Below are 12,779 nucleotides of genomic sequence, written 5' to 3' on the forward strand. Positions count from 1 at the left end.
TTTTCCTGTTTCCTGTTGTTACTGTTTATCATTAGATGTCCACATGGCTCAAATATTAAATAATCACCTAAAAAAGTAGTGCAAATTCATTTCACTGCCAAGAACCAAGAAAGCAAAACTGCTCTGCTGTCAAAATGAGAGAGATTGTATGCATGCTCTCTCTCTCTCTCTCTCTCTCTCTCTCTCTCTCTCTCTCTCTCTCTCTCTCTCTCTCTCTCTCTCTCTCTCTCTCTCTCTCTCTCTCTCTCTTCCTCTGTCAATCACAGTGACACCAGCCAATTGTGGGCATCTGTGAGCTCATGTACTGTACGAAGGCAGATAGAAGGTAGATAGCACTTTCCTCCATGGATATCCTGTGCAGTAGGATGAGCAGCACTTTACAAAAATGGCTTCAGGTGCTTCAGAGGACCCTCCTTTGCCCTCCTTGATTCATAGCTGTCGTACGCTAGCAAAGAGTTGACTGGAGGATGGGTGGGAACTGACAGGTGACCAAATTGGGGAGAAAAACAAAATAGCATGTCAAAATATTCAAACCCCAAAATGAGCTAAAAGATGCAGTGACAGACGAGACGTGGTGCTTGGTTTAGGATGATGCATTGGCTTGGGTCTGAAATTCTCTCTCTATTCCCTTAAAATGCAAAGTACATTATTTTTGCTCTGCATTCCAGGATTATATCATTGGGACACTAATTATATCAGGGGACGGTGCACTGCTGTATTGTGTATATCCAGTACACTTAATATAGCATATCTTCATATCTAAACCTCATTTATCAGCAATGTAAACTCACTTCATGGATATAGATACAGAAGCCCTTGATATTTTTTAAGATTTTCCTCATGAGGGAATGAAGTAACGTCAACGCTACACATTTGAACGTCAACATGACGTTTCTTTTTTTGTTTCTCAGCTCCAAATGACCTGAACGTAATTCTCTCTTTTCTTTGTGACAGTACTGAACAACTCTTCCATATCAAAGTCATATATGTTCTTGGGGTTATTAAGCCTGTTTGATGTGTCTCATAAATTGAATAAGTTTAACTCAAACTTCGCTACCTCAAACAACCTCAAAATGGTCTAATACTTGCTATTTATTGGAGCCAGAGAGGAACAAAAGTGAGGAATTCATTGGCTCCAATAAATAGTGCAAAATATTATTTGTAGTCTAGAAAGAAGGGGGGCACCATGGCTTAGTGGTTAGCACGTTCGCCTCACACCTCCAGGGTTGGGGGTTCGATTCCCGCCTCCACCTTGTGTGTGTGGAGTTTGCATGTTCTCCCCGTGCCTCGGGGGTTTCCTCCGGGTACTCCGGTTTCTTCCCCCGGTCCAAAGACATGCATGGTAGGTCGATTGGCATCTCTGGAAAATTGTCCGTAGTGTGTGATTGTGTGAGCGAATGAGAGTGTGTGTGCCCTGCGATGGGTTGGCACTCCATCCAGGGTGTATCCTGCCTTGATGCCCGATGACGCCTGAGATAGGCACAGGCTCCCCGTGACCCGAGGTACTTCGGATAAGCGGTAGAAGATGAGTGAGTGAGTGAGTGAATGATAGTCTAGAAAGAATAAAAATGTGTATTACTGGTTAAAGAGTTATACGTTATAACTCTTGATAACCCCTGCACTAGGGGAACTGATGATGGGCACCCGTAGGCATCTTCTAATTCTAGGTGATTATTTATCAGCTGAAATATTTAATATTTTGACGTCTTAGAATTCCCTGTATGGTTACGTCTATGAAAAAGTACGATTCTTACATCTTGCACATCAGAGCAGGTTTTTCTCCTCAGTATCTCAGAAACAATCATCTTCTCCATCCCTATGAGATCTTATTTTATCTTTTTACCTTTTGTAAAAAAAAAAAAAAGAAAAAGAAAAAAAAATTCAAATGAGATATTTTACTCGCACCTGAAGTCCAGAGTTATAAGCAGGTGCTTTTGTGGCTCGTTCCTTTCTCTCGCTCTTTCCCCTGATGCTGGGGCGGTGTGTCAGCTCTCTCCACAGTCAGAGGTTTTAATCAATTAGTCATAGGGCCGCAGGGAGGCATCATGTCAAGCTCGAGCAAGGGAGCGACAGGTTAGAGAGTGTGAGAGCGTATTTCTTCTTCCCCGGTGTCGCTTGGCCCTCGGCCACCACAGGAAGAACCACAGAAGCGCTCTTCACTTCCTCTGAGGATTAGCTGATGTCATCAGCCGGGACGGCACGTCAAACCCAATTGTCTGCACATATTTTTCTAGCCATGTAGATTATACATGAGTGCACTAGAGCATCTGCTGCATGTTTATGATCATATTTAGTGCCTAAAGGCCTGCATGTAAGGAACAGCGATCATTTCAGGGCATGTTTTATAGTCATCAAACCACACACACAGTGCTGCTGCCAATTTAACATGTAATGCTCCGGAACACCTCATGCCTCAGACGGCCTTTGCGTTTGTCACTGTTTATTTCTGGATTTTTTTCTTCTTTTGGGTGAGTTCATGTCATGCCGAATTAGGCAAATGGCTGAATGATTGGATGATGTCAGTTTGTCTACAGCGATGGGTCTGAGGCATGTGTCAGAGCTGCTCAAGCAAACAAGCACATAATCATTAGGCATTAGGACGTTTGTTTTCTTGAAACGTATGACAGTCTGTTTGCCTGCTTATTGGGTTTATTGAGCAGTTATTGAACTTGATTGGTCTGGATGCTGGATGCAAGGCAATTTGGTATGTCAGAATTTCCAGATAAATGTATTTAAAATGTGCAAAATATTGATGTGGAGATATTTCTTTAATGCTTTTGGAAGGAGTCTCCAATGTAACTCCATTAGAGTTAAAGCTGTAGCACAGGAACATGGGACAGTTTCTATGTAACATGACAAGCTGTGTGTGTGCGTGTGTGTGTGTGTGTGTGTGTGTATGTGTGTGTGATATTAACTGGAGAATGAACCACTATTTTACAGATATAACAAAAGTGCTAACAGGAACTAACTTGGCATTCAGGTGCACTATAACTATAAATAGGTGAATAGTATAACGTGTTGTTCTTTAATAAACAATAAATTGGATTGCTGTAGTGTAAGAGGATTAAAACACACCATGATGTGCTGTTACTATAAAATAATCATCTTCAGGGGTGCTGAGATCAATTGTGCTTGGAGTCGGACCGCGTCACACAACCCTGTCACTGATTATCTTCCTATAACAGCATGCTTCTCTCATGTTTTAATCCCTACTTATTGTTCAGCTGTACTTTATAATTAATTTCATAAATTCTCCAAAAGATTATAGAAATAAATAGAACTCTTCTGTTCTTCTACTGCCTGCAATGGATTTAGCTGAAATTTAATGAAATATCATCTTATTTCTTCAAATGTCAGTGGATTATTCTTATTCAACCTGGATATTTGAAATAAAAAAAGGAAATAATAGGAAAAATTATGGGTTTTTTTATTATTATTATCAGTCATTTTTCCTTGTACTTTAGTGACCATATGTGTGAGATGGTGTTGATGAAATATTTTCGATATTCACTTAACCTCAACATAAACAAGAAAAAGCTGACATCAGGAGCAAACAGAGCATGTGGTGTCCATCTTGCTTCCATGGAACTTCATAGCTGTTGGCAATCTCCATTTTGCCTGAGGGCTTCGGGCAGGGGGGGCTTTGCATACCCCACCTATCATGCATGACAACACACACACAAACAAACAGACCGACAGACACACACACAAAGCTACTACTAAATCATATGCACAGATATCATATGAGACCTTTTAAATTACGTTTTTTTTTTTAGAATTGATGGAAAATATTAAGCACATTTAATATCAATAAAGATTGGTTTACACAGTAACAGAAGGCAGAGCAACGGTGCTCGGTTTCGAATTTATTGATAACTGAGCTTGCTTTCATCAAGTAGACTGTTCACACCAGCCAGGATTCCACCTGACAATATGCTTTGATTAGGAAATATGCAAATCTCTTCGACATCTATAATGAGAAAGGCTCTGAGTTCTTTGTCTGATCGTGAGTTCCTGGCTCTCATCATACATATCCTGCCACTGCTTGAATTTATGCTTCGATCAATGCAAGAACTTATTGCTTTAATCTAACCTGGATGTCTTGCTATACCATGTTCTTTGAGAGCAGGTTTCATATAAAATTCTTACTTTTTTTGTGTAACCTAACATACTATTAAAGCATCAGAGGCATTGTGGTACATTTTGTTTATCTCTGATTATGTTGGTACCTCTAGCACTTAGCTTGTTACACTTATGTATTCTGTATAAGGTGTATGGAGTTCTTTACTAGAGAGTGAGACACGAGTACTCAGTGAGCATGTTGATTAAAAGTAAGCACTATGAATTGCACCGGGGGGGGCACGGTGGCTTAGTGGTTAGCACATTCGCCTCAAGCCTCCAGGGTTGGGGGTTCGATTCCCGCCTCCGCCTTGTGTGTGTGGAGTTTGCATGTTCTCCCCGTGCCTCGGGGGTTTCCTCCGGGTACTCCGGTTTCCTCCCCCGGTCCAAAGACATGCATGGTAGGTTGATTGGCATCTCTGGAAAATTGTCCATGGTGTGTGATTGCGTGAATGAATGAGAGTGTGTGTGTGCCCTGAGATGGGTTGGCACTCCGTCCAGGGTGTATCCTGCCTTGATACCCGATGACGCCTGAGATAGGCACAGGCTCCCCGTGACCCGAGGTAGTTTGGATAAAATGAGTGAGTGAGTGAGAGTGAATTGCACCTTGACTCGTCAGCAAAGTGTAGAATCGTGTCTGTCTCAGTGCTCAGTGCTCGCTGTACTGAACTGCTCTCGTGTGCAACTGTTTTCATGCACCCTTTCTTTCCCACAAACAAGTAAGACATTTTGTGCCAAATCTAAATGGGACGGAGCAGGTTCACTTAGTTAGAAGTTTATTAAACAAAAGGATTAAATCTTTCAGAATGCATTTGGCGATATTGACCCGCAGTCGGTTATTCAATTATGATTTATGAGCCGTGAGCAGAAGCCAGTGGAAAAAAGTTCAGTTCATGAAATATCAATATATTGGATAAAACTCTGAGATGGTGATCAGTTACATGATTTGTAATGATTGCTATCATCTCATTATGTTTGCTTCTTCTGCTTGCTTGCTCTGTCACTCTCTCTCCCAGCCCCTCTCTCTTTCTCATTTATTTATAATCAAGATAGGCCTGCAATAATTTGCCCCATTGTCTCTAACCTCTCACCTCTCTATAAGGCCAGGTGCTAATTAACTTCAGTGTTTCAGAAGCAGAGCCTCACTGGAATAAATATTTCAGCGGATCATATTTCTTTTCTAAACAGGAGGACCCGGCACTTAGCCACAGGAGGCCTCAGTGACTGATGCCAACATATAAAAGAGACTCAAAGCTGCAGGATGCATAATGATAGAGTTAGCCAGAAGTTTCAATCTTCATGAATGCATAAAGGCTTGTTGTGTCACAGTTATTTATTAGAGGCACCCTACGGTGCAGTATGTGGAGCTGTAAGGGTCGGACCATACTGTAATATAGAGATGCTTCAGGCTAAATAAAGGGGGCTGTTCAGCTGATTTTTATTTAATGAGAAAACCAAGGAAAAGGGCAGCAGTCAGCTTCAGCCACACAGAAATGTGGAATTTGGTAATTTCATTAACTGCAGTATATTTATATACCTTGCTCTTTATAGTCACAGATAACCTTTTGCTAGCAAGCCCAAACAAACCAAGACTTATTACAGATTAGCCAACCCAAAGGTCAGATTAGCATCAGTCAACATTCATCCTGCTAGCTGCTAACCATTGCATGACTGGCTCACATAAACTAAGAGCACAAGTAATTTGAAATGGAGTTTATCAGATGAAAACAAAAATGACATTTCGGAAAAACAAGTCGGAAAAACACTGTGATCTTTTTTTTACCCTCCAATGCCACAGGCACGCAAAATGGCATCACATATTATGCAAATCTTCTGCATCTAAGAAGAAGAATCGAGCCGTCTGGTAATTAGCCCACTACATGAGCATGTAATGGAGCTGTAGTATATTCAGCAACATGTTCCTGTTTCTTATTATAATGAATTCTATACCATTCCTTACATTTCACAAGCTTTTCAGTAGCCACCTTTAATTAAATATTACATAATATTATGTTTTCTTGACTAAAAATATGGGCAAGTTGAGCATAAATTCTATATTTTTTCCAAGTTGATCCTTACAAATGTATGTATTAAGGCCTTTGTCTTACTGTTGCATTTGTGCATCTATTGTATTACTTATTTATGATATTTAGTTATTCATTGGTTCAGGCTTACTCGCAAAAACAAAAATAGTGTAAATATTACTTTAAGTATTAATAATATTAAGTATTAACGGCATCCTGTCATTTCGTTCAACACACAATGCTATTGGGAAATTGTTAGTGTCATAAGGCTCGGTAGTTACTCCAAATTTATGAACACGAATGCGAGGGGCCGATAAATGATAAAAGTGTAAAAGTGCCTACTGTGGTAGAAATATACAGTACAGTTTTAGATCTAATTATAAAACAGCACTGGTTATGTTTGCTCTTTAATTATTTACATGTTTAAAGGTGAAGCAGCACCTAGGGATATTTACTTTTGCTTTTGCGCAGAGAAATTCTGCTCCTCTGTTGCTGCAGTACTTTAGAATATTGGACATGATTCAGTACACCGTGTTAAAGAAAGCCCATGTGAAGGAAGACACTTGAGGTGTCTTAGAGTCCACAGAGCGGAAGATGAAAGAAAAGTGTAGAGATTGGGCTGTAGATAGGACTAGGGCACTGTGTCTGATTGTAGATCCATCTATACAGTAGACCATGTAGGATTTTGTTCACTTGAAGGAAAATGGAACCTGAGACTGAAATTGGTTTCATGCCTGCAAAGAAAGACAGCATTTCAACATATCTTTTCTTGTTGTATATGTATTAATTTATTAGTTTTTATTGTGAGCACAGCATGCTTTACAGGATTTGTTTTGTGTTTGTAAAATAGTGATGCAGTGTATCAAATTTCTTTCTTTCTTTCTTTCTTTCTTTCTTTCTTTCTTTCTTTCTTTCTCTGTCTGACTGTCTGTTTCACAGTGTGTATCAGGTGGTGGTGGAGGAAGAGAGACCCAGACGAACACGTGGCGGTGAGGCAGAGATCCTGCGCTGTTACCCCATCCCCGTCCACTACCAGAATGCAACATCGCTCAACTCGAAGTACTACTTCACAGCAGAGTTCCCATCTGGGGGCATCCCATCACCTCTACCGTTCACTGTGGGAGACAACAGAACCTACAGCGGCTTCTGGAATGCACCACTGCTTCCCCATAAGAGCTATAGTGTCTACTACCAGGCTGTCAGCACAGCTAATGGGGTGAGTGTTAAAATGGTGGATTAACATAACCCAAGTTGTGACATCATGTGAACCAATACAACCCCAATTTTTATTCTTGGCTTTGCAGAACTGAAACCAAACCTAAGCAAAGCCAGTACCAATCCTGTTAAACTACAGAATGAAAATTATGCAGTTATGAAATTCTTGTTCAATTCTGCAAACTCACTTGATCAATCCCACCCACTCCCACAGACAGTTTTGATCAATATTGTCTATTCTCTTATACAATTTTTCCAATACTGCCAACTTCTGCAGAAGCATTTATGTACCACTTATTAAGACTCCTAGCCTTGACCAAAATTCTGTTGATGAAACCCTTGCAGTTAAGAAACTTGGGCCATAAAGGGTTTGTCCAATCCCGCATACATCATTGATCAATCCCACTTCCTCCTGCAGATAAATTTTTGTTCAATCCTGCCCATTTCTTCAATCCTGCCCTTTTGGCCAACCCCCTCACTCCTGCAGAACGTTTGACCAACCCCCTCACTCCTGCAGAACGTTTGACCAACCCCCTCACTCCTGCAGAACGTTTGACCAACCCCCTCACTCCTGCAGAACGTTTGACCAACCCCCTCACTCCTGCAGAACGTTTGACCAACCCCCTCACTCCTGCAGAACGTTTGACCAACCCCCTCACTCCTGCAGAACGTTTGACCAACCCCCTCACTCCTGCAGAACGTTTGACCAACCCCCTCACTCCTGCAGAACGTTTGACCAACCCCCTCACTCCTGCAGAACGTTTGACCAACCCCCTCACTCCTGCAGAACGTTTGACCAACCCCCTCACTCCTGCAGAACGTTTGACCAACCCCCTCACTCCTGCAGAACGTTTGACCAACCCCCTCACTCCTGCAGAACGTTTGACCAACCTCCTCACTCCTGCAGAACGTTTGACCAACCCCCTCACTCCTGCAGAACGTTTGACCAACCTCCTCACTCCTGCAGAACGTTTGACCAACCTCCTCACTCCTGCAGAACGTTTGACCAACCTCCTCACTCCTGCAGAACGTTTGACCAACCCCCTCACTCCTGCAGAACGTTTGACCAACCCCCTCACTCCTGCAGAACGTTTGACCAACCCCCTCACTCCTGCAGAACGTTTGACCAACCTCCTCACTCCTGCAGAACGTTTCACCAAACACCTAACACAAAACCCACCCAATTCCAGAAACTTTTCCAGTCTGTTTGATTCCCTCAAAAGTTTCATCAATATCGCCAGCTCCCGCCGAGCTTTACCAAACCCACCCTGATTAATAACAGGGTGGGTTTGGTAAAGCTCGGCGGGAGCTGGCGATATTGATGAAACTTTTGAGGGAATCAAACAACTTATCAGAAAATATGATTATCATAAATGATAATTACGGACATATTTTCTGATAAGTTATTTGCTTCTGGTTCTCAAAATGTAATCCGACTCATTATTATACCACCCTGACACTGACTGTGTTGAAGGATTTACTGCAGATGCATCATTTGTTGCTTTCACTGTGCTCCAACAATCAAAGTGTCCCACCCACCACCCCCTTCCTTTCCCAGTTAGCATTGCTGCTAGGGAGCCAGGAATGAGTACAGCATGTTACTCTCCTGCTCACTACTTCTATTTAGGTGAGTGCCAGCGGACTGGTGCGAGTGGATGTTTTCACTCCTAATGGATGTTATTGAGGCAGTGATTTCAGAATTGGCTTTAGTAGAAACTGAATTCACAGCCAGACACACACACACACACACACACACTCAAAACACTGATGGAAGACTTTTGTATGCTTTATAAAGCATCTTTCCACTTTGCCCCTTGGTAGAGCTGAGTGTGGTGATGTTAGTAATAAGTACAGACACTTAACGCGCTTCCCCTGGACCACAGAATTACACCAGGCCATTTTTAGTGCCTCAGACACATTGTCAGGTGAGAGGTTCAAAAAGCTCACACCCAATCAGAGGAGGCTTCTATCAATAGGAGGGAAAACTAGGGTTGAAAGCACTTCATCCATGATAGCTAAAGTTTCTCATGGAGAGCATGTGAGTGACACAGCTACAGTGCGCAGAGTGCACCCGCTTCCATCGGACACATTAACACAGTGCTGCTTAATGCGTTTCTGAGTTTCTCTTTTCTCTCCGGCTCCATGTCTCAATCTCTGCCTGTCTCTTTCCTTTTTCTCTCTGCCTCTCCTCCTTCACTCTCTCTCACCTTCTCTCCACCCATGCTCTTAAAGAAGAGCATTTAGACTGTTTAGATTGACAGCAGTGACACTGCTTGCTTTCTTTAAAAGGCTGCTCTATGTTTCTGTGCAGTGGGAGAGCCGCAGCTCGCTTCCTAATTGACTGAAGACCAGTGTTTTAGTGCTACTGATGAATGCTGATGGGCACTTAGCCAGACAGCCTCGCGTCTGTTTATTCAAGACTGATAATTAATCAAATCCCACACTCCTAATGCCCTTCCTTTTAGCTGGAGCTGGTAAAAAGAAATGAAATGTACTATTTTTTAACAACTAAATCTAACACAAAACATTTTTTTTTTTCATAACTAAATAAGTGCATTTATTTTGTAAAGAATTTTTTTAGGCTAGTATTTCTGGTACGCTGTCTTCCATCAGCTAGCATGATATCCATGATACATATTGCTTTGCTGTGCACTGAAGCCAAATTACTACCTCCAATCACACACTTGTGTTCTTCTACAGGAGACCAAAATAGACTGCGTGCGAGTTGCCACCAAAGGTAAGGTTCTGTATTAAGCTAGCATGCTGTCATAGTTTGATGTGTTTTACTAGCATAATGCCCTCTTACTGCGTGCACTAATATTAAATGGTTGATTAACGTCACATCAACACTTGATTTAAAGACCATATTTTTTTAAACTATACTTTACAAAATATTTTAAACAGATTCTATGAATTGGCAATTTTGAAACACCCCCAACACCTTTCTAATGTAAACAAACAAAACAAAAAACATATCTTACACATAGCTACTGTATGTATATATTTTATAATTTGGTTTAACAAAGCTACAGGCAAAAGGGCTTTTTTATTAACTTACATTTTCCATAGTATCAGGCACTAATTCTAAGGTCATCTGACCAGCAGATTGGTAAGAATTTCCATAATTCCTAAAATTTAAGCCGAAAATCTAAATTTTATTATTTTCAGATTTTGCTACCTGAATTGTAAAATCTCAAAATGGCTCTTCATCCAGAATCATTTCATATTTCATATTTTTTATTTATTTATTTATTTTTTACATTTTCAAATGTTAATTGTAACCTCATTTGCATGTGATGCAAATGAGGTTTTTGTGATGCAAATATTTTGTGATGCAGCAAAACATGGCTATTCAAGTAATTTTGTATAGTTGTTAATTATAATATAATGTACTTAAAAAAATATGTGGAATTTTTCTGCTTAAACACTTTGTTTGTTTTTTCCTCTTTCTCTGTCCACCTTTACTTTCTTTTATCTGTTTGTGCTTTGTACTCATTTCTCTCTCTCTCTCTCTCTCTCTCTCTCTCTCTCTCTCTCTCTCTCTCTCTCTCTCTCTCTCTCTCTCTCTCTCTCTCTCTCTCTCTCTCTCTCTCTCACTGCATGCCTTTGTGGATCTCACTCTGTCAGCCGCTATTTTAGTGACGCAGCTCACTACTCCCTATATCCGCATTGCTCCAGCTGCAGGCGACAACCAACTAACAGGTCAGACACTCACCCTGCCAAGACTGTCTCCACCCATCCACTTCCATTACTCCCACCATCACACCCTATCAAAAAGAAAGACAGCACTGTGTGTGTGTGTGTGTGTGCGTGTGTGTGTACATACTCATGTTTGTGCGCTCAGTGAACTTTGGCCTGGATGCAACATCCACTTCTGTTTCTGCAGTCAGACCAGTGTGAATAAACAAGCATGCATAGTTCTAACATCCCACTACACTATATTTTTGTGATAATGGTGCACAAACACACACACACACACACACACACACACACACACACACACACACACACACACACACACACACAGTGTTCATGTCAGCATAAAAACAACACTGATATAAAAACACAATCACACAGCCATTCCCTAACAATGTGCCTGGATGTAATATTAAATCTCTGCACAAATGGTTAAGGGTATGTATAAAAAGACAACACACACACACACACACACACACACACACAGTTGAGACAAACATTTCTGACAATTTCTCAAATTTTTCATCCTAAACTCACTGCCACAGAAAAAAAACAGTTCACAGGTGGCAGAATTGACATGGCTTCATATTATAGTGCACACACACACACATACACATACACACAGTCTTATCTATAGAAGAGAAGAGCCAATGCTGAACCGATCACATATTGCCTCGCCGTGGTTATCACATAGCTTCAGCTTTATCAACCTAGCAGTCCTAATGGCTTTTAGAAATGAACAGTGCACACAGCTCAGTGGACTTCCTGTGTTTTGTATAACAAGTTAACGGAATTCTCCAGCATTTTTCCAGCACCTAGCAGTAGTGCATGTAAAATTGCCACAAAGCAGTTGTTAAACTTTATCAATAAAACTAAGTAGACTATATAGTGTGAATTGTGTACGCTGCATTTTTCCCATATCTCACCAACATGTAATGCAAATATGTAGTCGAATACAATATATTATTAATATTTCTCATATTCATATTAAAAAGCAGCGGTGTGTGATACATTTACAGGATTGGTCCGGATCGTTCAGATTATAAATGAGGCTATTAGTGTATTTATATTAGCACCTATATTAGTATTTCTAATAGTTGAACAGAATTCAAATCCATGCTGCTAGTGCTTTTTAAAAGCAAAAAACAAACGGTCCACTTTACATACAAAGCTCTTGATGAAAAAGAAGACATACCCGAGTGGATAAAAGTCTTACTAAAGCTCTTCTTATGCTCTTTTCATCAGTCCAAACCTTGAAATGAATAATCAACCCCAAATTTCCATCTAAAAAGTACTTCAATCTCGGAACGAATGACTTGTAGAGCTTTAAAGTTTAACTTACAAATACATTTGTATGAAAAATCCATGAAAGCACTTTGTATAAACTGTTGACTGCTCCAACTCCTACCTTTAGACTTGAGTTATAATGAAGTTTTGACTAAGCAGGCTTTCCAGCACAGAGCAAGGAGTTGAAATCTTTTGCCTATGGAAACTCTACACGCCGTATAGATAGATGCGTTGGATAGAGACTTGTTTGAGAAACGAAATGCCGGAGTATTCTTTTAATTATATTTTACGTTGGCAGGCCTTTAAATATTCAAACATTCATTCCACACTGTTTCTCTTCTGCTAATTTGACAGTCGTGCACCAGTTTGCAGACGTCTCTGTGCTGCTGTCACTGCCAGAAATATCTCAGCACTAAGAGATTTTATTGCCAATTAATG

At 40.7% G+C, this 12,779-nt stretch overlaps 1 protein-coding gene across 4 annotated transcripts in view; it reads left to right on the forward strand.

Moving 5' to 3' along the window:
- Positions 1 to 12,779, forward strand: part of LOC132845834 (receptor-type tyrosine-protein phosphatase mu-like) — a 192,439-nt gene that overhangs the window by 128,490 nt on the left and 51,170 nt on the right. For all 4 annotated transcript variants that reach the window (XM_060870152.1, XM_060870161.1, XM_060870171.1 and 1 more), the window contains exons 12-14: positions 7,083 to 7,359; positions 10,059 to 10,095; positions 10,986 to 11,060. In XM_060870152.1, the coding sequence (XP_060726135.1) occupies positions 7,083 to 7,359; positions 10,059 to 10,095; positions 10,986 to 11,060 (389 nt within the window). The remainder of the gene's footprint in view (positions 1 to 7,082; positions 7,360 to 10,058; positions 10,096 to 10,985; positions 11,061 to 12,779) is intronic.

This window comes from Tachysurus vachellii, chromosome 1, assembly GCF_030014155.1.
Source record: "Tachysurus vachellii isolate PV-2020 chromosome 1, HZAU_Pvac_v1, whole genome shotgun sequence".
In the NCBI taxonomy this organism is placed as follows: domain Eukaryota; kingdom Metazoa; phylum Chordata; class Actinopteri; order Siluriformes; family Bagridae; genus Tachysurus; species Tachysurus vachellii.